The following is a 26,664-nucleotide window of genomic DNA, read 5'->3' as shown; positions in this document are numbered from 1 at the left end:
TGTGGTCATAGGGGTACCAGCTGCTGTTATACATGTGGCATATTAGAGCAATTTTCAAATATTCTCCTGTTTAAATGCATATTGCCTGTCGTGCACATTCTCAGCGGTATAAAAACATGCTGCATGTTTTAGAGAGGTCGACTTTGACCAGTAAATATATTCAGATGACTTTGATATCGTTATTTTAAATTTAATTACATTTAAACATTTAAAAGTGGCTGTTTATAATACACTTCCATAAAATGTATGCAGGCATATTCCTCTTACCTGACACTGATATTAAAATAATTTTTGCGGCTTCTGTGATTTGGCTTTATTTTTTATTATTTTTTATTTAAAAAAAATATTGAATGCCACACATATTGAAATAAAACAAGCATGCTTTTTGCTGCATAAAATTGGTGAACAATCACAAGCTACGGTAGGTCAAAAACACATAAAGAGAAGTGTAAGGATAATACAACTTCAGCATTTGGAAAGTATTCTGCACTCATTTTGAAATTGACATTTGACATCATCTGACATAAAATTAATGAATAAAATGTAATTGATCTCATAGATGTGAGTGTTGTGGTTCCTGGTCATAGCAGCACCAGTTGCTGCAGTTAATGAGGTGAATTCAAATGACTTTGACATAGTCCCATTATTTATTTTTTCCCATATTAAATGCCTATTGGCTTGCTGTGCACAGTTAAACTGATGCCACCGGGGTGGCGGTGCCCCCGGCTTGGGCCCGTCATCGCTGCTCGCAGCTTTAATTATTATTATTATTATTATCTTTTCGCCTTTTGGGCATTTTTGGGGCCCTTCCCATGCTCGAAAACTCTTGAAACTTTGCACACGCATCGGAATGCGCGGCCAACAGGGTCGGGCAGAGGCCTTTGACCCGGGCGTGGCAGGGGGGCTCAACAGCGCCCCCTTGAAAAACAGGGTCTATATATTAAACACACTTGCACGTACATGTATGAAACTCGGTACACTTATAGATCTCATCGGGCCAAACAACTTCCGCACTCATAGTCATAAGCTTCGCCCAACAGGAAGTGAGCTATTATGGGTTGTTCGGAAAACGCATGCTCTGGAATTTGCGGTACTCCTCCTAGACGATTCACCCGATCAGCACCAAACTCGGTCAGCATGAAGTCAAGACACTGAGGATGCTAAATTGCAAGCAACTTTTTGATACCTCAAACGGTTTGGCCGTGGCGAAGAGACAAATTTATGGCGAGAAAAGGCAAACAGGAAGTGAGTTATAACTTTTGCATACATTAATTCATTTTGATGAAACTTCAGCTGTGTGTTCGTTGTAAGAGGCCGATCACATGGATATGACTTTTGTGAGTCAAAGTTATAGCGCCACCAACTGGCAGCAGGAAGTGTGTCACTTTTGTCCAAAGTGGGGGGGTTAGTTTTATCTGCAGTCACCAAACTCGGTATATATATTGTACATTTCGAGCCGGACAACTTTCTAATTTACAGTCATTAGCTCTGACCAACAGGAAGTCAGATAATTTGGTTGGAAGATAACAAGAAGTGGCAAAGCGAGCTCTGAGTTTTTACCTTCTCCTCAAAAGCGATTCATTCAATCTCCTCCAAACTCGGGACAACATGAAGTAAATATACAGAAGATGCTAAAATGCGAACGGTTATTGGATATCTCAAACGGTGTTCCCGTAGCAAAAGGCTAAAAAAGACAAAATAAGAACACAAGTGCCTGGTTCATAAATAAGGCTATACTCCCACCTGCTGGTTATTCTATATATCACACTGTTTTTTTTTTCAACACTTATTCTCTCACTTAAATGACCAGTAGAGGGCAATATTGTATAAGTTTTCAAGCAATAAACCTTGCCTCTGTGTGTGTGTGTGAATGTATTTTTTAGCCTGGTGGGGACTTAAACCTGAATGCACACAGACTCATGGGGACTCAAGTTTTGTGTGATGGGTAGGTTTAGGGGTAGGGGCAGTGTAGGGGGACATAATATATAGTTGGTACAGTATAAAAACCTTAAAAAATTAAGTCTATGGTGAGTCCCCAGAAAGATAGCACACCAGACATGTGACTGTGTGTGTGTGTGTGTGTGTGTGTGTGTGTGTGTGTGTGTGTGTGTGTGTGTGTGTGTGTGTGTGTGTGTCTGATGGGGGATGGGTGCCAGTTGCATTTTGATGGTGAAAAGATTAGCTCTTTTATTGCTGTGTGCTTTGGCCAGCATTAAAGGATAAAAAAATATATATTTCTGGGTTTGAATAAAAAAAATGGAAAAAGTATGGAACCAGTTAATTTGTAGAGCATTGACAATATCGTTTTATATAATTAGTTTCAGAATTGTGAAAATACAAATATAAAAAGACCTTTAGATAAATACTAAAGTCAACTCGGTCAACATGAAACAAAGGACACTGAAGATTTGACAGGCATTGACAATATTTTTTTATATAATTAGTTTAATAATTGTGTTAATACAAAGAAAGTGGGAGTATAGCCTTATTTATGAACACGGCTGGATATGTCTTTGAGAAATATGTATAAAAATAAAACACTTGGCTAGTTTTATCTATAGTCACCAAACTCAGAAAGAATAAAAATGTAAAATGAATGTACTTTTTGTATTTTTTTTATCAATATATTGGTTTTCTTTAACATTTTGTATTTGAAGATTAATTCTTAAAACTAAAATACTAACATAAAAAAAGACACATTTGAGTTTCTTTTTCAAATAATTTTCTCCGACCATTTAGATTTTATTATTATTTTTTGTTTAAAATCTTGTTCAATGTTCATGTTTTTCTAGTCTGGTGGGGGCTTCAACCTGAATGCACACAGACTCATGGGGACTCGTGTCACTGTAGGGACCTAAACTGAGGTCCCAATGGGTACAAAAGCTTATAAATCATACAGAATGACTTCTTTTGAGAATGTACATTTAATTTTTTGTTTCAAATCTTGTTCAAGCGGAATCAGACTATGACTCTCTCTTTCTGTCTGTCCTTACCCTCACCCCTCACCCCTCACTCTCTCAGGCTCACTCTGTGTGTGGGTGTGTGTGTGTGTGTGTGTGTGTGTGTGTGTGTGTGTGTGTGTGTGTGTGTGGTGGGGGGGGGTCTCTCTCACTCTGTGTGTGTGTGTGTGTGTGTGTGTGTGTCTGTGTGTGTGTGTGTGTGTGTGTGTGTGTGTGTGTGTCACCTTGTCTCTTGATTGTCATAATTTAATGCTTTTATATCATTGGCTATCACAAATAGCTATCACTTTAGTGTGAAAAATAAGTTTAAAAAAACACAAAAATAACATATCTTTAAAAAATATACAGGCCTTCTGGACTTACCAAATTGTGCATGTATATTACTCTTACCTGACACTGACATTGAAATCATTGTTGTGGTTTCTGTGATTTAGCTTTATTTATTTATTTATTTATGTATTTATTTATTTATTTATTTATTTATTTATTTATTTATTTATTTATTTATTTATTTATTTATTTATAAAAAAATATTGAATGCCACACATATTAAAATAAAACCATGCATGCTTTTAGCTGCATATGACTGGTGAACAATCACAAGCTACGGTAGGTCAAAAACACATAAAGAGAAGTGTAAGGATAATACAACTTCAGCATTTGGACGGTATTCTGCACTCATTTTGAAATTGACATTTGACATCATCTGACATAAAATTAATGAATAAAATGTAATTGATCTCATAGATGTGAGTGTTGTGGTTCCTGGTCATAGCAGCACCAGTTGCTGCAGTTAATGAGGTGAATTCAAATGACTTTGACATAGTCCCTTTATTTATTTTTTCCCATATTAAATGCCTATTGCCTGTTGTGCACATTAAAGCTGATGCCACCGGGGTGGCGGTGCCACCGGCTTGGGCCCGTCATCGCTGCTCGCAGCTTTAATTATTATTATTATTATTATTATTATTATTATCTTTTCGCCTTTTGGGCATTTTTGGGGCCCTTCCCATGCTCGAAAACTCTTGAAACTTTGCACACGCATCGGAATGCGCGGCCAACAGGGTCGGGCAGAGGCCTTTGACCCGGGCGTGGCAGGGGGGCTCAACAGCGCCCCCTTGAAAAACTGGGTCTATATATTAAACACACTTGCACGTACATGTATGAAACTCGGTACACTTATAGATCTCATCGGGCCAAACAACTTCCGCACTCATAGTCATAAGCTTCGCCCAACAGGAAGTGAGCTATAATGGGTTGTTCGGAAAACGCATGCTCTGGAATTTGCGATACTCCTCCTAGACGATTCACCCGATCAGCACCAAACTCGGTCAGCATGAAGTCAAGACACTGAGGATGCTAAATTGCAAGCAACTTTTTGATATCTCAAACGGTTTGGCCGTGGCGAAGAGACAAATTTATGGCGAGAAAAGGGAAACAGGAAGTGTGTTATAACTTCTGCATACATTAATTCATTTTGATGAAACTTCAGCTGTGTGTTCGTTGTAAGAGGCCGATCACATGGATATGACTTTTGTGAGTCAAAGTTATAGCGCCACCAACTGGCAGCAGGAAGTGTGTCACTTTTGTCCCAAGTGGGGGGGTTAGTTTTATCTACATTCACCAAACTCGGTATATATATTGTACATTTCGAGCCGGACAACTTTCTAATTTACAGTCATTAGCTCTGACCAACAGGAAGTCAGATAATTTGTTTGGAAGATAACAAGAAGTCGAAAGCGAGCTCTGAGTTTTTACCTTCTCCTCAAAAGCGATTCATTCAATCTCCTCCAAACTCGGACAACATGAAGTAAATATACAGAAGATGCTAAAATGCGAACGGTTATTGGATATCTCAAACGGTGTTCCCTTAGCAAAAGCATAAAAAACACAAAATAAGCACACAAGTGCCTGGTTCATAACTAAGGCTATACTCCCACCTGCTGGTTATTCTATATAATCACAGTTTTTTTTTAGTTTTTTTTTCTCAACACTTATGCTCTCCCTTAAATGACCAGTAGAGGGCAATATTGTATAAGTTTTCAAGCAAAAAAACTTGCCTCTGTGTGTGTGTGAGAATGGCTTTCTAGCCTGCTGGGGACTTAAACCTGAATGCACACAGACTCATGGGGACTTCCTAATGGGTACAAAAGCTTATAAATCAGATAGAATGAGTTATTTTGAAAATGTGAAAATGCAGAAAGTTTTGTGTGATGGGTAGGTTTAGGGGTAGGAGCAGTGTAAGAGGACAGAATATGGTTTGTACAGCATAAGAACCATTATGTCTATGGTGAGTCCCCAAACAGATAGTGAACCAGACATGAGTGTGTGTGTTGGGGGGTGGGGGGTGGGGGGGGGGTGGATGGGCTGAACTGATAAGAGTTGCCTGCAGCATACTTTAGCATTACTTGTGTGTGTGTGTGTGTGTGTTCTTTTTTCTAGCCTGGTGGGGACTTCAACCTGAATGCACACAGACTCATGGGGACACGTGTCACTGATTTCTACAGTGTGTGTGTGTGTGTGTGTGTGTGTGTGTGTGTGTGTGTGTGTGTGTGTGTGTGTGTGTGTGTGTGTGTGTGTGTGTGTGTGTGTGTGTGTGTGTGTGTGTGTGTGTGTGTGTGTGTGTGTGTGTGTGTGTGTGAGAGAGAGAGCCACTCTTCTGTCTAAAAAGATTACCTCTCAATGCTGTGCTTTGGCCTGCATTAAAGGATTAAACATATTATTCTGGGTTTGAATAAAAAAAAATAATGTATAAAACCAGTTTATTTGTAGGGCATTGACAATATTGTTTTATATAATTAGTTAAATAATTGTGTTAATACAAATAATTATTTATAAAAATATATAAATATAAAAAAACATTACTAACAAAAGAAAAAACACATTTAATTGTCTTTAAAAAGAAAATGAAAAAAAGTAGTGTGTGTAACTTAAAAAAATGAGAAGATTAATGCCTTTTGTTTAAGGACAAAAATGAGAACCAATGAGCTACCGGTATATCGAATAACCAGAAGGTAGAAGTGTAGCCTTATTTAGTAACCAGGTTGGATATGTCCTAGGGAACACTGTTTTGAAGATAAAACTATTGTTGTTATTTCAAAACAGTGTTTTCAGACAGTGAAATAAAAACAATGTTCTCTCACTGTTTAGATTTTGTGTCTGTCATTCCCCTCCCCCTTCACTCTCCCTCTCTCAGGATCACTCTGTGTGTGTGTGTGTGTGTGTGTGTGTGTGTGTGTGTGTGTGTGTGTGTGTGTGTGTGTGTGTGTGTGTGTGTGTGTGTGTGTGTGTGTGGAGGGGGTCTCTCTCACTCTGTGTATGTCGCCTTGTTTCTTGTTTTTCATAATTTAACCATTTCATATCATAGGCTATCAGCAATATCTATCACTTTATTGTGAAAAATAAGTTTAAAAAAATGTATTATATATATATATATAACACTGGTCTTCTGAACTTACAATATTTTGAGCTGCAAAAAAAACATTTGCACATAATTGAAAGTGATATCCTAATACTTTTAATTGTTTTCTATAACATGGGCTTTAAAGAAGGTCATGTGCTGTGTTTGCAAAGATCATGTATGACACCTCTTTAAACTAATTATTTATTGATAAAATGCAAATGGATAAAAAAAATCATTTCACATGATCTTATAAAAGTGGCTGTTTATAATAAACTTCTATAAAATGTTATGCACGCGTATTACTCTTACCTGACACTGATATTAAAATCATTGTTGCAGTTTCTGTGATTTGGCTTAATTTATTTTTAAGAGAAGTGTAAGGATAATACAACTTCAGCATTTGGACAGTATTCTGCACTCATTTTGAAATTGACATTTGACATCACCTGACATAAAATTAAAAAATAAAATGTAATTGATCTCAGAGATGTGACTGTTGTGGTTCCTGGTCATAGCAGCACCAGTTGCTGCAGTTAATGAGGTGAATTCAAATGACTTTGACATAGTCCCTTTATTTATTTTTTCCCATATTAAATGCCTATTGGCCTGCTGTGCACAGTTAAGCTGATGCCACCGGGGTGGCGGTGCCCCCGGCTTGGGCCCGTCATCGCTGCTCGCAGCTTTAATTAACCTTGTTTCCCTTTATATACCTCAGTGCTTCAGTTGTTGTTTGGCAGTCGTTGCTCCTGTGCTGTGTTTATTAAATGTTCAAGCTGGATTTGGATTCTCATTTCTCCTCATCTCTGCTCACACCTTATTCTTGTTTGTATTACCCTGGTTAATTGTCAGGCATCTCCCGCTTTTTATTGAAGTAAAAATAGGCATATTAATCTATTCATGTTTTCATTATTCCACAGGAGAGGAAATGCACAACAGGGTGTCCCTCTGTTCTGAGGTCTGAGGCAAAATACTGCCAATAGTGTCATTTTCCACATTACATCTAAATATATTAAAAAATGAACATGAACACACACAGTTCTGTAATCTTTCACATATATTCACAGATGTATTTTTACATTTCAGTTTTATTTTTTATTTATTTATTTATAACCAAAATCTGGTTGTTACCATACTTTTACTTGATTTTTGTCCGCCCTTTTACAAGTCCTTGTCTTTATACAGCCAGTTTAGCTTAGTGAAGTCCCTGTCTGTGCACAAGTAAAATAAATACAATTTAAACTTATGTTAAAGAATAATTTTATTACATTTTAATGGATGTTGCAACTGCCCCTGTGCAACAGTTGCAACATTTGACTTTGTCTAATCAAGTATACATTGTACAACATTTTTTAATTTCCAGTAACAATTCTAAAGGAAATGAAAAAAGTGTTGCAACCATCCCACTTTCCCCTTGTTTTTCCCTCTTTTTTTTCTTCCTTAATGAACAGCCACACTCTCTCGGCTCCTAGGTAGTGCTCAACCGATTGAATTGGTTTGTCCCAAACTGGCCTCATATAACATACAGATTATTACACAAAAATTATTGGCCAGTTAAAGTGTTAGTTCACCCAAAAATAAAAAAATCTGTCATTATTTACTCACCCTCATGTCGTTCCAACACTGTAAAAAATAATAATAATAATGTCTCCAATTTAAAATTTTCTAGTGATTGATCACATCTAAATTTTTCAGTTGGCCGAATTGAAATTCTGTGAATTGATGCAATTTAATTCACAGAAATTCAATTCGGCCAACTAAAATATATTTAGATGTAATCAGTCACTTGAAAATTTTCAATTGGAGACCTGTATTTTTTGTTTACAGTGAATGACAAATGTATGACAAATGAAGTGAATGACAAATGTAGAATGACAAATGTAGATCCATTTTCGTGAGCTGACAAAATGTGCATTTACACACTGTTTAATGCTAGCCGTTCTGAAGTGTCATCAATTGATGGGGTATAGCCTAATTTCCAGGGTAAACGCTTTAAGACTGCACATGCGCATTGGCTAGTCTGAAAAAAAAAAAAACACTTTGGACAATTTTTGAGCATGAGAAGCACCATTGATGGGCTGGTCATGTCAGAGTTGCTGATTTGAAGAAAAAAAAATTGTGAGTTCGGCAAGCACTTTTTTGATATCAGGATTCCCCAATTCAAATAGATAGGACTTGGTCTTGTTGTATGCCCGAAATAACTGATCGAAGGTGTTGCAATTGCAAATATGGCCGAAGCGTGAACAGACTTTGTTTGAAAGTGGTAGTTCAAATGGTGGGCAAAAAGCTCTCAGATTTTATTAAAAATATCTTCATTTGTGTTCCGATTATGAAAACATTTCTTACGGGTTGGAAAGACGTGAAGGTGAATAAATTATGACAGAATAATAATATTTACATTACAACATTAATTAATAATAATTATCTGTATGGAGAAAAATCTCCATGCAGCCAGCTAACCAAAGTTTCGGCGTTATGGCCACGCGAGGGCGCCGCTGACACTGTGAATGGTCTGACAGGCTACACTAAACAATCAGTCTCGTGTGCTCGCTCTCTCGGAAACATCCATAAATTGAGATTTCGTTTGGAAAGGTGGGGAGGAGGGTCATTGCCGGGAGCCATTTATAGACAAAAAGAGCAGTGAGAGAGAAAGAGCATACACAACTTGACATATCCTTTTTTAGTTTATCCAAACGTGTAAGTAGCATACAATCTGGAGTGCGCGAACAGAAAAACGCAAAATTAGCGCACCAGAGTTTGGAAAGGATACCAACACTGAAGAAAACCAGACACATGCCATTGCTATAAATAACACCTTCATAAGACAGTGGTAAGTTTAATCTCTGCATGCTTCCAATATTTTGGAAACTCGTTGTAAGAGCCAATTAAGTTGATAAATGCTGAGTTTCTGCAAAACATTAAAATAAATGAATAATAATGATAAACAAAAGATTTGTAAATAGGCTACATAACTGACACTTTTTTTCCTGTTTATCAGTTAAAAGTTTAAGACTGTTGTACTTTTGTGGCACAAGAAAACTTTGTAAATGGCAAAAAATGGTAGGCTATATCTTGAATTGTAGCCTACTTTTGGATTTATATAGCCTATTAGTGATCAGATTGGGGGTCGTACTATTCTCATTTTATGTATTTAAAATAACATGTCAATAATGTCAATAATGAGCATTACAGTATAGTTTACTAATTAGGACCTTTTAGCAATTACCGTATCAGTGGTCTCAAGTGTGGGCGGTGTTTTTTCCTTTAGGAAACTGAAGTGCGCACGCGGCACTTCCAGTGAGCTGCTGAGCACGCGGTAGCAACTGTAGCCAGTGTGAAGGAAACAGCTGTGTGTGTGTGTGTGTGTGTGTGTGTGTGTGTGTGTGTGTGTGTGTGTGAGAGAGAGAGAGAGAGAGAGAGAGAGAGAGAGAGAGAGAGAGAGAGAGAGAGAGAGAGAGAGAGAGAGAGAGAGAGAGAGAGAGAGTTGAGCGTCATTGCTTACTTTGGAAGGCTGCTTTGACCTTTTGAGAGTCCGTTCATTTTCTTGGGTGGAAGCATTTCATCATAGATCGTCCCAGCTAACAAAATAATATGTTTTTAAGAACGTTTTCCTGACGTTCATTATGTTTTATGTTGTGAAAACAATATTTCTGGACGTCTTTTTCTTTAATGTTTATTTTTTATTTTTTTTTATTCTTGGTTTTGCAACATTATAAGGGAACATTCCGTGTTATCATTTTGCAAACATTATGGGAACATAAAACATTACTTTTGAATGTTCTCTGAACATTACGAAACAAGTAGTAACAAATTAAAAATGGATGAAAATACAACTAAAACAATTCAAAACAAAAACTTTTCACAAACAATGTATAATGTGTTAATGTATAATGTATTTTGTGCTAATGTGTTGAGAACAATATTAACTTCAGAGAGAACAAAATTCAGAACGTTATCCAAAATTCTGAGAATGATCTATTTTAGCTGGGGTTGTAAAAGTTACACTTTTTAATAGTTAATTAGGTAAATACTTTTGTACAGAGACCCTAAAGGGACATGGTGATGGAAAAATATATTGAATGCAAAATTTCTTGGGGGAACGCACGTAATGCAGTTTCTCATACTTTATAGTAGTATTGCTGTCGTTTTTTAAAAATATTTTTAGAAATCCCAGAGCAAGCATGGAAAATCATTTTACTGTGTGGAAAAAATAGGCCTTGGGGTAAAGTTGCACCAGGGAAATAAAATATTTGTATTCAAGGTCAAGACTGCAAATTACAACAAGAATACAGATAAGTTCTGCTTCTCATCAAGACAGCAAGTGAGTCATCATATATTGATTCAGTAGCCACTCAGACAGATTCGTTGTGTTTATTCAGTGAATGATTCTTCAGACTGATTCAAACCGGTAACTCCTTTGTTGGTGCATTTGCTGAATTTGGAACCGCACATTACTACTCTACTATTTATAGCATAGAAAGATATGGTAAACATTGTATGAGTAGTATAGGCTACTAGTATGCAGTTCCAAATTCAGCAACTGACTGAATGCTACTGGTACGGTTTGACTTTAAATCAGACTAAACAGGTCACGTTTTATGTAGAGCGGTACAGGAATCACTGGTTGGTTCTGCAACATATTTGTGGTGTTTCATGTCAGAAATATGTAAATAAAAGTTACGCCATCAATGAACTTTTTCAGAATTTACTTGACTAAAGCAATTGAAATCGGAACTTTTTTCCTGTACATGCGCTGTATATCAGTAAAAGGTGCATGTTTGGTTGAGTTATTTTAAAAGGCGTTTAACTCTAACAGGGTACAAATGTTTTGTTGTTGTTGTTGTCGTTGTTGTTGTTGTTGAATGGAACTCAATGGCGGATATTTAGTATGCTGAATAAACATTTGTACAGAAACAGTTCATCGCTTAATAAATTGACTCCCTTTCTGCTATTCTGCAATATGTATGTCAATAAATGTTGTTGTTGTTTTTAGTGTTTACAGAGATTTACCTACAAAAAAATATTAATTATAACATTTGTTTTTCTGACATTACTGTTAATTTACTGCTCATGCTAATGGTAAAGATCTGGTTTGGATATGCTACAACACAATCCAAGTTCATATGAATATTATAGCAATGTTTATTCAATGTGCTGCTGAAATGATATTAGATGCTCATGGTGTGCCATGAAGGTCTGTGACTATTTCTGGTGTCAACAGGTCAGGGTGTGTGTGGACATGTGCTCTATGGATAATAAAAATACTTCAGCCTCTTTTATCCATGTGACGAGAACAAGTATAAAAAGTTCAGAACATAAACAGATAAATCACATGTAAACTCCCAGATTGCAATTATTTAGGTGACAGACACTCGAACTTTGTCCTAAATCACAGTCTCCCATTTCATTTAGCAAGATATACTATATGTGTGCTGTTCAAGAATGTGCTTAACAAAAAGAACAAGTTCTGACATAACAGTTCTGTTTCTTATGGTATTCATATCTTAAATTCACATTTGTGGTCTTCAGTACACGTTCAGGCATGAATGAGTCTCAGATGCAGGCTGCTTGTCTTTATGAATGTTTTGTGTAAACACTTTGGTCAAGTAGGGTCTAAAAGTGTAGCTTAGTAAACACTTGGACAGTGTAAAGTGGCATGCAACACACTCAATCCTTTTTTGATGTTGTTTAAATAAACGTATTCCCGTCTTTGTACAGTATGCAGGTCAAATTATTTTGTCATGCCAAAAAAAAGGATCTGAATTTTTTTTGCCCTTTTACTAAACATTTGCATACTGATTTTCCTGGTATGCAATACGACAAAAAGAAATTAAGTTCACTTTTAATAAATCATTATGCAGAGTACTAAATAAACCACTAAGGATGGTGTTAGATTAAAAAATCCTTTCTGATTGGATCTAGATGTATGTTACTCCACTTACAGAGCGGGCAATAAAATGTATTTGTAAATGTAGCCCCCAGCAAATACAAATTAAGTAAACTTCAACTTTTACAAAATTAAACTAATTGTATATACAACCCCATTTGCTGAAAAGTTGGGACATTTTGTAAAATGCAATAAAGAAATCAAGAATCTGTGGTTTGTTCTCTTTAAACTTTATCTAACTAACAAAAGTACAAAGAATAATTTCCAATGTTCTCACTCAGTTGTTGGGACTGAGTCAAAATAAAAAGGAAAAGAATATAGAATTTCTAAGTTAAGCTGTTTCTTCTCTTAAACTGAAACAGCTTAATTTCTCTGTTAAGCTGACTTTGAAAAAGTGCACATGCAGTTAGAGGGTGAATTGGTAATAGGTGAGGGTATCGTGATTGGGTATAAAAGAAGCATCCACCAAGTCTTTGCCAGTAAAGATGGGTCATGGCGTACCACTTTGTGCCAAATTTCATGGGAGAATCGTTGAAACAATAAAAAATAAAATAAAAAATCACATTTCTCAACGTGAAATTACAACGTATTTAGGTCTTTCACCATCTGCCATACATAATATTCTGAAAAGATTTAGGGAATCCAGATAAATCTCAGTCTGTGTGGGGCAAGGCAGGAAACCTCTGTCCAATGTGCATGACCTTGAGCCCTCAGATGGCATCGCATGTGAAATCTAACCACATTGATTAAGAAGTAGGCTAATTCAGAAAACCGCTGTCACTTAACACAGTCTGCCGCTGCATCAAGAAATGCAACTTGAATTTCTGTTACGCAAGGAAAAAGCTATTCATCTGTTCAGTGTAGAGATGCCGGCGAGTTCTCTGTCCACGAGTCAGTTTTTTTAGGGAAAAAAGACATTGAGTTCTCAGTCCCAAAGACAAAAGGGACCATCCAAATTTGCATCAGTGACAGGTGCAAAAGCAAACATCTGTCATGGTATGGGGGTGCATCAGTGCAAACAACATGGATGTGTGTTATGTGTGAAGGTACCACTGGAGGCATAGATTTTGCAGAGACAGTTAATGGCATCAAGATGACATCTTTTCTGGGAAGCAAGACAATGCAAGGCCTCATTGTGCACATGCTAAAACAGTAGTTTCTTAGACAGTCTACACCGTAGAAGGAATGTGCCTGAATGCCTGTCTCCAGTCCAGATACGTCTCTTATTGAATATGACCCATCATAGCCCATCATGAAAAAGAGAATCAGACAATGACAACCACAGACTGTTAAGCAGCTATTTTGTATCAGGCAAGATTAGGCAAAAATTCCACTTGCAAAACTGCAATAATTACTATATCCTCAATTCCCAAATGAGTTAAAAGTGTAGTTAAAAAGAAAGACGATTGGACCCAGTGGTAAACATGCCTCGGTCCCAGCTTTTTTTGGAATGTGTTGCAGCCATTAAATCCAACATTTAAAAATGTCCTCTTCTGTTGTCGTTTTGTATTTATGAATTAAAAATAGTCCTGTTCTGAATGGTACAGTATTGAATTGTATTAAAATCATGTAAATTTGTTTATTTGTGTTTTCTTTTATTCTCCAGTGCAATGGCTCCGCCACTCTCGCAGGCCTACAGGAGGCGCTGGTGGATGGCTGTCACATCAATCATAGAAAACCTGCTCTTCTCTGCTGTATTGTTGGGTTGGGGTTCCCTCCTTATCATGCTGAAGAATGAAGGCTTCTACTCACACTTGTGTTCAGGTACATGATGAGAACACATTCACATTGACAGGCACAGTCTTTTGCTGAGTTGCTATTAGCAGTTTTAGGAAACAGCAACATGCAGATATTTAACTATTTCTTCCTCTGATACTATCAGAGAATGTCACAGAGAGTCACACTAACGTGAGTTCAACGGAGCGGACGGTTTGGGTGAGCTGTGTTGAACAGGAGGAGATTCTGAATCTGGGCTTTACGATTGGCTCGTTCATCATCAGTGCAGCCACTCTGCCACTAGGTGTCCTGATGGATAAGTTTGGGCCACGCCCAATCAGATTGTTTGGCAGGTGAGAGACAGCAGCTGTTAGTTTAAAACTTGAGAATTTCCTCAAAACCAATGTTGAACATTGGCTTGACTCTAATTTTGAAGGTGTTCATCTGCAGCATGTCTGCTTCATATGAGTATGATATTCTATATGAGTACCCATCAGTCACCTGTAACCCACATCATGGTCACTTCCTCCGACTCTCTGTTTTTATGACTCTTGTAGTGCGTGTTTTGCATTTTCCATGGCTTTGATTGCAGTCACATCTTATGATACAAAAGGTCAGTAGAAATGCTTCTTTATACTTATTTTAATGTTAAGTGAACATTCAGAACCAAAGTACTATGCTAATAAAACATATCCTTTAGAAATAATACATTTTATATATACACTCTAAAAATGCTCATCTATATGTGACCCAAATTTGGGTTCAAACAACCCAGTATTTTTTAGAGTATACTTGGTTGTGGTCAGAAATATTGGCAACCCTGGTAAATGGGATCAAGGATGTGTGAAAAAATAAATCTGCATTTTTGTCATATGAATTTTTGATTTGATCTTTCATTCAAAAAAATTCACAGAAATCTGACCTTTCATTGAATTAAAATAATTTAAAGTGGGGGTAAAGGGAACTGAGATGGCCATGGCAGAAGCTTTATTTTGGACTCAGTGAAACATTTTTGTGTTGATTTTTGATGTTTGTTTTGGATCGTTGTCCTGATGGAAGATCCAGCCACGGCCCATTATACGATTTCTAGCCGAGGCCTTCAAGTTTACATTTTTTATCTGTTGGTATTTGCAAGAATCCGGTCACTTTTGAAGTTCCAGTTGAATTTGGATGACTGAATATACTGGAAATTGGTTTTGGATGAGCAAGGAGGATTTTTCTTTAAACCCTCCCAAACAACATGTGGTGATGTAGGTTTTTTTTTTAGTTTTTTTAGTCTTTCTGACTTAACCAGTCTATGCAATTCTCTATCTGTGATCCTTATATGGTCTTTAGCCACTCAAACTTTCCTCGTCGCTGTGTATTAAGTCAATAGCTGTATAACATGTCCTCATCCAAGCAGATTCATAACATCTTTAGTTGATCGGAACTTCTTCATTATTGGCCTGATGGTGGAAATGGGGATTTTCGTACAGCCACTTTCTATTTTGTGAAGCTCAGCAATCTTTTGATTCACCTCAGACCTCGGACGATTAAGTGAATTTGGCAAAATTTTGGAATGAAAGATCAAAAGCATAAACATTACACATTTATGTTTATAAACATCTTTGATCATATTTACCAGAGGTGCCAATAATTCTGACCAGTATGTGTATGTGTGTATATATAGTGCATGTATATATACACTGTAAAAAAATATTTAGAAAAAAGTTACTTGGTTGCCTTAATTTTGAGTTCATTGAAATTAAAATTTTGAGTTAATACAGTGAACATTTTTTGAGATTTGACAACCTTTATTAAAATATTATTAAAAGATTTTGTAAGCATATTGGGTAATTGTGTGTGTTTTATTTGTGATGACACAGTGAAACATGCCAAATAGATGATTTATAAAAAAAAATTATGTGGTTCAGATACAATAATATTTTGTTTCTATTTATTAAAAAAAAATCCTTCATTGTATCAACTCAAATTTTTAATTTTAATAAACTCAGAATTTTAAGGCAACCAGGTTACTTACTTTTTTAAGTTAAACCAACAAAAACCAACAAAATCTTTTTACAGTGTAGGCATATGTATGTTTGTGTGTATTTATATATGAATGTATGTATGCATTTGTACATATGTATGTATTGCTATATAATTCCACAGTCTAGTGAATCTGCATTTTGAATGTTTTATAAGTAATAAAAACTTTGTTTCTGCTTTCCCTCAAAGTGTTATCAGCTCTCATATTTATTGCTGTCTCCATGAATGGGTTTGGAGGAATCTGTCTAACCTTCACTTCGCTAACAGTAAGACACACTCACACATGCTCACAGAAATATAAAATAAACACACAGATAGATACAATACAATAAAAATAGATAGACTTACATCAGCATTTGCACTCATCTATATGGTGTTATATGGTAATTCTTATACTGCATATATACCAAGACATCTATGGTAATGATAACTATGCTAACACATGCAGCTGTCTATATTCTGAGGTCCTCTTGAAGTTTGAAACTGAACGTGTTTGGGTGCATTATTATACCCTGAACATTGTTTGTTAGTGTGTGGTGGTCATGTTGACACTCAACTCTGTATTGGTGTTTAATTGCGTGTGTTTGTCTTTACACAACCAATTGGAAGATTGGAACTGGAATAATTAAGATGTTTTAATGTTCTTGAAAAAAGTCTCTTATGCTCACCATGCTGCATTTATTTGACGATAAATGCTTTCAAAAACAGTAAAAACAGCAATATTGTGAAATACTGTATTATTATTACAATTTCAAATAATGTTTTCTCTTTTAAACATGAATATATTCAGCAAATCCGAATTTTCAGCATCATTTGTCCAGTCTTCAGTGTCATATGATCCTTCAGATCCTGATTTGGCCTTTTAGAAGCATTTCATTTTATTATTAATGTTGAAATCAGTTATACTGCTTATTTCAGGACTCTTGGATTAATAGAAAGTTCAAAAGAACAGTATTATGAAACATACATCTTAGTGTCATTTATGTCACTTTTGATCTATTTTGCTGAACTTTTAAATGGTAGTGTATCACTTTCCACAAAAATATTAAGCAGCACAACTGTTTCAATATTGATGACAATAAGAAATGTTTCTTGCTACGATTTCTGAAGGATCATGTGACACTTAAGACTGGAGGAATGATGCTATAAATTCAGCTTTGTCAACACAGGATTAAATTACATTTTATATATAAAGATTTATAAAATATTTTCAATTGTAATATTTTACAATATTGCTGTTTTACTGTATTTCTGATCAACTAATCAAAACATTATTGGTGAACATGAGAGACTTTGTCTAAGCTGAAATGTATGAAGCTTTTTGAACACACTTACTTGACGTTGCTATTAAACAAATGAATCTTGCTCCTCATTACACACTATCAAAACATGTGCTTGCGTTCTTTCTTGTTCTGCATGGAGGAGCTGCACTACTCTTGCATAGTTTGCTGATCACTTCAGTGCGGCACATGTTTTCCATCCCCTCACTCTACATTTTGGCATGCTGATCAGCCAATCACAGCAGAGATCCGTCTTCACGCCCTCAAATCTGCCAAGCCCACCTTCTCCCAACAAGCACATTAACATGCACTGTCCTTGCTTTCTCACGTGTCTGTTTCTCTCGCATGCGTATGTCCCCCCTATTTTTACAATATCAACAAAACAATTTGCAAAACTAATCTTCCATAATCTACCAAATATAAATGGACCATACATGTATTATTAAAATGAATCTAGGTTATATTTCATCATTCACTTCATGAGTATTTGTACTTCATGTCAACCCAAAATTCACAACCAATTTTACCTCCGTATTCCAAAGTAGTTCTGTACAACTGCATATTCAACAGACAGAAATGTATGATGGGAATTTATTTAAATCATGTGTTATAATTCATTTGATTTGAGGATTAAAAAAAAGAGTTTTGGTAGTTTTGTAAAACTGTGCGTGACTTATAAATGTGGCAGATTATTTGCCAGTTAGATCATTTTGTCTTATAGACATCCAAACTTTGCCACAATTTTCCCTTTCAGCATATCAACCTCACTGAACTCCCACCTCCCATATCTTCTCTCTCTCTCTGTGTCTATGGTCTTTGTGAATTTACTGCTGTCATGTCCTGCCTGTCAAATTTCATAGTTCCATGCTGACACACGCGCACACACACACACACACACGTCTTGAATTGAAATTAAAGACCTGAATCATGTTCGGTAAATATGCATTCATAAAAACTGCATGTATTATGCAAACAAACTAGCAAAATGCTGGTTAAATCGTTTCAGATGAAGTATAGCATGTCACATTGAAGGACATGTCAGCTTCCTGAAAGTATTTCATTTCAACAGACTATTTATATCTAAAATAGTAGGGTTATAGTTAAGGGCTGGTAATGAACTGTTTCTCTTTGACAGCCTCTTGCCATGCCACTTGTTTTTGTTTGTGTCAGTTTAAAGTGGGTTATCTGACTGTGTTTGTATTCTGTTTGCTGTGTTTGTGTGCGTGTGTATGTTTGTCTGATAGGAGTGCTAGAGCATTGTTGGCACAGCAGCACAAGAATATCCTTAGGTCCGCATATTATTATGGCTGTTGCTACCTGTGCTTCATAACAAACACATTTATTATGATATACTAAGCAAGTCAAATAAATCTGGGAATGTTTTATTTAAATTCAGAAAAAAATGAAAGATGGGCAGAATGGTTGATAAAGATTGAAACACGTGCAGAAACATAAATGCAGATTTATATTATTATTATTATTATTATTATTATTATTATTATTATTATTATTATTATTATTATTATTATTATTTATAATTACTTATCAAATATTTTTGATAGCAATAACAATAGTACATCAATACAATTATATAAAATGAATTAATAATTATATGTTGTATGATATTATATTAAATTATTATATTTATGATATGATATTATATTATATTTAAACTATTAAATGAATAAAATAATATACATTTATTTATTGATTTAATGTAATACTTATTTAATTATATATATTACATATTAAAATTACATATAATAATTATATTTAAATAATATCAAATACATAAAATATAAATTATTTGTTTTTCAAACATTTTTTTCTACTTGCATCTTGTATCTACGTATAAGCAGTAGCAAACACCCACTTAAAGGGATAGTTCCCCCAAAATGAAAATTTCTTTCATTACTCATCACTCATTACTCACCCCCATGTTGTTCCAAACCCACAAGACCTTCGTTCATCTTCGGGACACAAATGAAGACATTTTATGACGAAAACTCAGAGCTCTCTGACCACTCCAGACAGCTATATAATTATTACCATGTTAATTATATAGCTGTCTATGTCAGAGAGCTCTCAGATTTCATCAAAAAAAAATCTTCATTTGTGTCCCGAAGATGAACGAAGGTCTTACGGGTTTGGAACAGCATAAAGGTGAGAAATGAATGACAGAATTTTCATTTTTTGGGTAAACTAACCCTTTAAATGGTGTAAATCTTGAGATGGTAGCGAGAGGTGCTGTTAGTCTGAAAGGCTATAACCGAACAAGAGGAGCTGTGTCTTCTCATGCTGTGCAGCTAAAGGCTTATTTCAGACTTCTTCTAGCTCCTAACGCTCTCTAGTGGCAACAGACAGACATTACAGTTTGAATACAAAAATGAGTTTATTCATTTATGAATCTCTCTTCTTGATTGATTTTTGCAGTTACCAAATATGTTTGGAAATGTGCGCTCTACAATTCTTTCTCTCATGATTGGCTCATACGCCTCCTCTGCTGTCACCTTCCCTGGAGTCAAGGTAGAGTTTTTTTGTACAGACCACCAACACTTTAAACGACATTATGCTCAAAGACTTCTCCTGCAACCAACATTTGCTCTGTCTGTCTTGTCCTTTAGCTGATCTATGATCTGGGCGTATCATTTTCTGTGATCTTCTGGGTATGGGCAGGATTCGCCTGCCTCGTCTTCCTCAACTGCTTTATTAACTGGCCGGGAGAATCTTTTCCTGGCCCTGAGGACATCAGATACATGTATATACACCATATGCTCCAAAATATTCAGACACCTAAACATTGCACCTATGTGTTATTTTAACAGTTTAATTTCATTTCAAAATGTGTATAAAATTAGGAGTCAGCAAGATTTCCACAGCTAAAACATTAGGCAACACAACACTGGGTCCGGAATGACATCATCATGTATATACTTTCAGTTTTTAATGTCTGTGGAGGAGCTCTGACTTCATATACGCATCACTTTGGCATTTGTTTTAGACAAAGTAATGTATTTACACTAAATTGCTCTGTTACCATTTCCGCCTTGATTTGGTCTACCCAAATTGAAAAGCTTCCCATACACACACAAGTTGTGTTTTTGATTCTTTTTGATTTTTTTTTGGTTATAAATTAATTTTGTGTAACTCAGGCCCTGTGTTCTTTAAACTGCAGACAGTTTGGGATGTTTTCAGCATATATAATTAATTTAATGACACTGGGATTTTGCATTTATATCATTTTATATAGTGGGGGGAGGGTGGTGGTGTAGGGGGGTAGCAGGGTAAGGGGGGGGTCCTCCCTTCAGATCCATTCGAGTAAATCTTGCATACAACATGACACAGACAAACTTCTTTTTTCCCACTATATTCTGGAATTTTGTGGAAAAGTCCAAACTGTCTGCAGGGCCCTAGAGCACACAGAGCCCGAGTTACACACTTTCAAAACTGAATTTATATAAATAAATAAAAAAGCGTCAACATTTTTTGGGAGGTTATTACAGCTTAGACAACATATACTTACATGTTTATCACTTTTAGCAGTGTTTTATGTAACTTCAAAGGGTTTCCTGTAAAATGACAACATTTTGAACTTAGTGTTTGGGAGGCTTTACAATTTGGGTAGGCCAAATTCTGGTGGAAATCACAAAAATGGTACCAGATCTACAGACACAATTCAGCATATTACAATGTGTAATATGTAATAATATATAGTTACACAAGATATCCACAAATAATTGTGTATATTATTGTAAAATTTTCTGTTTCTTTTAATTTCATAGTACAATGGTGAAGATGACAGTTAAAGAAGTGGACCATATGATGACTGACACACATGTGGCTCTTAAAGAGCAAGAGGTGACCAAAAAACAACCTTCTACTGATGAAGCACCCAGCGATGGAACGGTAGCAGAGAACCAGGGTAAGTCTCATAAACACACTGTCTACAAAGAATTATATAGGATTATATAAAAAAAAGAAACAATCCTGATGTTATCAATGTTTGTGTGACAGCAGGACCCCCTCCCTTTCGTCGTTCTGTGTGCTCACCTATTTTCCTTTGGAGCATCATCACTATGGCGATGACCCAGCTCCGTATCATTTTTTTCATGGGCGCCATGAATAAGATGTTGGAGTTCCTGGTTACCCATGGTGACCCTAACCGTGAGCATCAGCTAAATATTTGAGTCAATTGTCTTAATAAAAAATGAAAAAATGTGAAATATATGCTCTTTTAAATATTTATGTAACTTTGTTCAGCAACAGATGGGTAAATGTAATTAGCAAAATCTTACAGACTTATGCTATAGTTTTGCAGGAGCATGTGTTTGTGGGTGGGTGTTTTTAAGTGGGTAGTAAACATAGTTTTATATTGCACTATTTTCTACCGCCTGTTTGTGTCTGTTTTAGCCTCAGAGGAGTTGCAGAAGGAGGCAGATGACCAAGGTAAGATTTATTTTCACCTAAACAATATACATTTATCTTGGTTTGGGAAAAAACAGTGGGCCTACAAAGAATTTGGATGACTCAATATGTGAATGATATTGCACTAGATAACAAAATATCAAACCAGATGGTAATTATTTTGAAGGACACTTTTCAAGCAATACATTTCACACAAAAAAGTTTGTTGACAGTTTCAAGTTTCAAAATGTCTCAGAAAAGTGAAATACTTCTGAGAAAAGATCTAGCATCATTTATTTGGTTTGTTACATTTACATCTAATCTAATGCAATGTATGTGAGTATAATATCAGTATTAAATGTCAACATTATTCCGGGATTCATAGAGCGTGTATAATCATACACGGTGTGTTAATAGGCCAGAGGAGAACTGGCACCCCGACTAAGTCTGGTTTCTCCCAAGGTTTATTTTTCTCCATCATGCCCTGATGGAGTTTTGGTTCCTTGCCACTGTCGCCTTTGGCTTGGCTTGCTCAGTCGGGGACACTCAAATTATGATCAAAGTTATTCAACTAAATATACAAATAAAATGTATTAATTATGTCTTATTTAATTCTATAAACTATAATACTGATCTGCCAACATTGTTGCTATATGATAAATTAAAATAATCTGATAACATCCCTGTTTTCTCCAGAACCACTGTACAGCCAAATCTAATTTTGTTGCAATATTATCCTGTTTGACACTGTGAAGCTGCTTTGACAAAATCGTGATTGTAAATATATAAATATATAAATAAAGTAGATTGATTGATTGATTGAGCGTGTGTGTGCGTGTGTGTGGGCATGTTTTTGTGAAATATCAGGACACAAATGTGTATGACACAGGTATTACAAGGAGAGGGTAAAATATGAGGACATTACCCATGTCCCCATTTTTCAAAATGCTTATAAATTATATAGAATTATTTTTTTTGGAGAAAGTAAAAATGCAGAATGTTTCCTGTGATGGGTAGGTTTAGGGGCAGGGGCAGTGTAGGGGGATAGAAAATACGGTTTGTACAGTATAAAAACCATTACGCCTAAGGAATGACCCCACATTTCACAAAAACAAACGTGTGTGTGTGTGTGTGTGTGTGTGTGTGTGTGTGTGTGTGTGTGTGTGTGTGTTTTATAGTGGGTCTCTACTCGTCCATATTTGGCACTCTTCAGCTGCTCTGCCTTTTGTCCTGTCCTCTGATTGGCTACATCATGGACTGGAAAATGAAGGAGTGTGAGGACATGGTGAATTTAACCGAGGAAGAAAAAAGGTAAAGGTGGAGAAAGAGAAAGAGAAAGAGAAGGGGGGAAATGTTGTATTACTTTGATATGTCAGTGATATGGTTACATTTTCCCTCTCATTGTTTTCTTCAGTCCAACTGGGCCTCCAAAGAGGGACAGAAAGATCCAAAAACTCACTAACGCCATCAGAGCTTTCATCTTTACTAATATGCTGCTAGTCATTTTCGGCATCATCTCCCTCATAGACAATCTACCCATACAGGTTAGACACTAATTTGACACAAAATTGGTTATTTGTTTAGAAAAGTTATTTGTTTTAATTCAATTATTTTATACATATTATTCAATTATTTTATATAATTCATATAACTTAAAGAATGTTACTTAATTACAGATTTTATATATTTTATAGTATATTATTTAGATAATCAAATGTAATTTTGCACTCATACCTAATATATATATATATATATATATATATATATATATATATATATATATATATATATATATATATATATATATATATATATATATATATATATATATATATATATATATAAAATAGGATTTATAGTATATAGAGTGCACTTTATTTTGTGCAGTTTGTGCACTTATGTGTACTTAAAGGGCTACTTCAGCGATTAGCATATGGCTTTCTATTAGGGCTGTCAAAATTCCTCAAAAATGATGTTCGAATATTTCCTCTAAAAAAACACGAATATTCAAACTATTCGAACATTTACTTGCGCATTTTGTCAATGACGCGCATTACGTTAATAACAGGACAAATTAAATTAATACAAAGAGACATAACTACTGTATAGGTGGTCTATTTAAATTTAAACATATGGCCAAGACCGTAGACCTCACTCTCTCACCCTCTCTGCACAGAACGGTTTAAATGAACAAACTTTGAGTGCTGATCAAGAGTTTTGCGCAAGCAATTAAAGGTCGCGACTCTTGTCCCAAATATAGCAGGCTTCATTCAGTAATTATTAATATTAATTTAAGTTTTACAGTATAGTGAATGCTCCGAGCGAGCTGTGCTGCGGTAAACTTTTCCTTGACATGAAATGGAATAATCAAACCAGTGGAAGCAGTGCATTTATATTTATTCATGCAATATCTATTCAGTCAGTACAGTAGCCTACACTTCAGTAATGTTTCTGTTTATTTATTTATTTTTTATTTGAATATTAATTTTCACCTTCGAAATTCATTTTTTTAAAGCTATTCTAATATATATTCGAATTTAGAATATTCGTTGAAACCCTGGAGTATATTCGAATGATCGTGCTTCCCCCCTCATGTCCATTTTCTGTCTTTTCTCAGTCTAGAAAGCACGAAATTCAAAAATAATTTCACATTTCTACTACATTAATGACCCAGTTTAAATACAGATTCATCTTCCCAGCGCTGAAGTACCCCTTTATGAAAGTACTGGTTAATATACACTAACTAGAGGGGTTAAGGTTAGGTTCAGAGTTACCTAGTTATTATTACCCAGTTATTGCAATTACTATAATAAGTAAATAGTATGTACATAGGGAACATGACTGTAAAATAAGGTGCTATCAACATTTATTTTGAATCCCAGATTTTCAGTGTGGTATAATTTGTTTGGTTTAATTGATATCTAATGGATTGTATCAGTAAAGTAACAGTGAATATAATATCAGTATTATGTGGCAACATTATTTAATTAAAAATGTAAATAATTAAAGTGGAAGCACGTTAATAGCAAATGTATGTATTCATTTGTATCCCATATTTTCTGTCACCTCGCTGTGGTTATGCTACTAAACAAATGTTTTAATTGTTAATTGTTACATTTCTTTTTTTTCAGGTGGTGTCTTTTATTCTTCACACTGCAGTTCGAGGTTTTATTCACTCCTGCTGTGGTGGGCTCTATGCTGCTGTGTGAGTTTTACTCATCAAAGTCCACTAGATTTTTTGAGCTGCTTAAAGGTGAAACTACCTAAACACAGCAAACAATATGCTCGCATGAAGATCAGGCTAATAATGAAGGAAATCATTCGAATCACTGTTCATTTAGTATCTCTAATATACTATGAGGTTTTTTTATATTTTATATTTTTTTGGTGTGTAAATTTGTTGTGTATTTATTTATATATCTATATAGTGTTTGTTAGTTTTAGGTTTATTCTAAAACTTACTGTAAAACGGCCTCAGTAAGTTGGATATGTATTATATATTCTATTTGTTTTATCTTCAAGCTATTTTTTTGTGTATTTAGCTACCCAACCAATCACTTTGGCACTCTGACGGGCTTGCAGTCCATGATCAGTGCTGTGTTTGCCCTCCTGCAACAACCACTCTTCATGTGGATGCTGGGACCATTGAATGGTGATCCTTACTGGGTGAGACAAACATTAAGTGCAATACACCATTCATGTGTGTAGCAAATGTGTATTTATATATATATATATATATATAATTATTTAATTTCACACTTTTTGAATCAACAGATCAACTTGGGCCTCCTTCTGTTCTCATTGGTTGGATTCTTCCTGCCAGGATACCTCTTCTACCATCGGAGACAGCTTATGAAGGAGAAGGCAGCGTGGGACAGTCTGTCAGCTCAGGAGAGCGTCAGCTTTAACCAAACAAATGATTCTTCAAAATATCAAACCAACGGGAACGTCTGAGCTGGAAAACATTTATTATGGAAACGTATCTGAATTATAGACCTGATTTATGACAGTTACAGTACTGTTATCATTGCACTTCAGACACTGAATTATTGGGCTTCCTGTTCAGTCACTGCAGAGACTTGAAGAATATAAATCTGTAACAAAACACAAGCAGAAGTGCAATTCAAAGTATAAATCAAAGATTTGATTTACTGTGTGACTGGGCAGCATGTATTTTCAAGGTTTTTATTATCACCTGCTCTACGTTGTTGACTTAGAGCAAATTGACAGACAAAATGAAAGGATGCCACACTTAGCATTTAAAAGTCTCACCATCAGAACCACATTTAGAGTATTTTCTTGGCTGCACCAAACAAAAACATTATGTAGGGCCTAAAATATGTAGTTTGGCTGCTGAAACACAGTATTATTCATTATTATTATCTTGACACTTTGTTAAGTCCAAAAGGGTAGTAAAACAACGAGGGGTTAAATATCGCCAAAAGCATCTAAACGTCCTTCCACAAAGCACTTCCTGCCCCGTCAGTTTTGTTTAAGTTGGTATGAAATCAAAATGTACTATTCAATACTTGTTCACTGTATTATTGTGCATAATTTATCAGCGCATGTTGTACCAAAGACAATCATTTTGTGTTTAATATTATTTCAGAACAACTTGCTGAGATCATTTTGAAGGTAAACATGACCTCCAGTCGGCCAAAAAGCCTTCTCAAACGTCTGTCAGAGGTTTCACAATTGACTGTAAACTCATATTTTACCATGATATGACCATCAATATGTATGTGCAGGACACAGACATATTCAAAATAATTTGTATGAATGGTCACTATTTTTTTTAAATAATTTTCACCATTTCATGGAATTCTGCTGTATGGGTAAACCTCATCTCCCATCAACTCAGGGCAGGTAAATGAGCCAGGGTTTCGTTTTACTGCTCACTTTACCTTGACATGGATCATTTTAATTTTAAGCCTGTAGATCTTTTCATTATAGGTCCTCAATAGCTTTTTATGCCACCCCACTCTGACT

At 35.5% G+C, this 26,664-nt stretch overlaps 1 protein-coding gene across 2 annotated transcripts; it reads left to right on the top strand.

The window, feature by feature from the left end:
• The first annotated feature begins 8,917 nt into the window (after nucleotides 1-8,917).
• On the top strand, nucleotides 8,918-26,470 carry slc43a1b (solute carrier family 43 member 1b). 2 transcript variants are annotated; one of them, XM_067441210.1, is made up of 15 exons: nucleotides 8,918-9,190; nucleotides 13,854-14,011; nucleotides 14,130-14,316; nucleotides 14,521-14,576; nucleotides 16,181-16,257; nucleotides 19,705-19,797; nucleotides 19,896-20,029; nucleotides 21,054-21,193; nucleotides 21,286-21,435; nucleotides 21,682-21,717; nucleotides 22,854-22,986; nucleotides 23,090-23,219; nucleotides 24,807-24,880; nucleotides 25,218-25,341; nucleotides 25,450-26,470. In XM_067441210.1, the coding sequence occupies exons 2-15, from the start codon at nucleotides 13,858-13,860 to the stop codon at nucleotides 25,627-25,629; spliced, it is 1,668 nt and encodes a 555-aa protein (XP_067297311.1). In that variant the 5' UTR covers nucleotides 8,918-9,190; nucleotides 13,854-13,857; the 3' UTR covers nucleotides 25,630-26,470. The 2 variants fall into 2 exon arrangements, with proteins under 2 accessions (XP_067297311.1, XP_067297312.1); XM_067441211.1 differs by having other exon boundaries at nucleotides 8,920-9,190; nucleotides 21,289-21,435.
• Nucleotides 26,471-26,664: the final 194 nt, after the last annotated feature.

The sequence above is a fragment of the Pseudorasbora parva genome, chromosome 4 (genome assembly GCF_024679245.1).
Source record: "Pseudorasbora parva isolate DD20220531a chromosome 4, ASM2467924v1, whole genome shotgun sequence".
NCBI lineage: Eukaryota > Metazoa > Chordata > Actinopteri > Cypriniformes > Gobionidae > Pseudorasbora > Pseudorasbora parva.
This window is presented reverse-complemented; position numbering and strand designations above follow the sequence as displayed.

What these genes read in the sequence shown, in the direction of transcription:
- slc43a1b (XM_067441210.1), top strand. Translation starts at nt 13,858, where the DNA reads ATGGCTCCGCCACTCTCGCAGGCCTACAGGAGGCGCTGGTGGATGGCT. An exon ending in AACGGTAGCAGAGAACCAGG is followed by an intron (nt 21,194 to 21,285) that starts GTAAGTCTCATA and finishes TTTGTGTGACAG; the next exon opens with CAGGACCCCCTCCCTTTCGT. An exon ending in TGAATGGTGATCCTTACTGG is followed by an intron (nt 25,342 to 25,449) that starts GTGAGACAAACA and finishes TTGAATCAACAG; the next exon opens with ATCAACTTGGGCCTCCTTCT.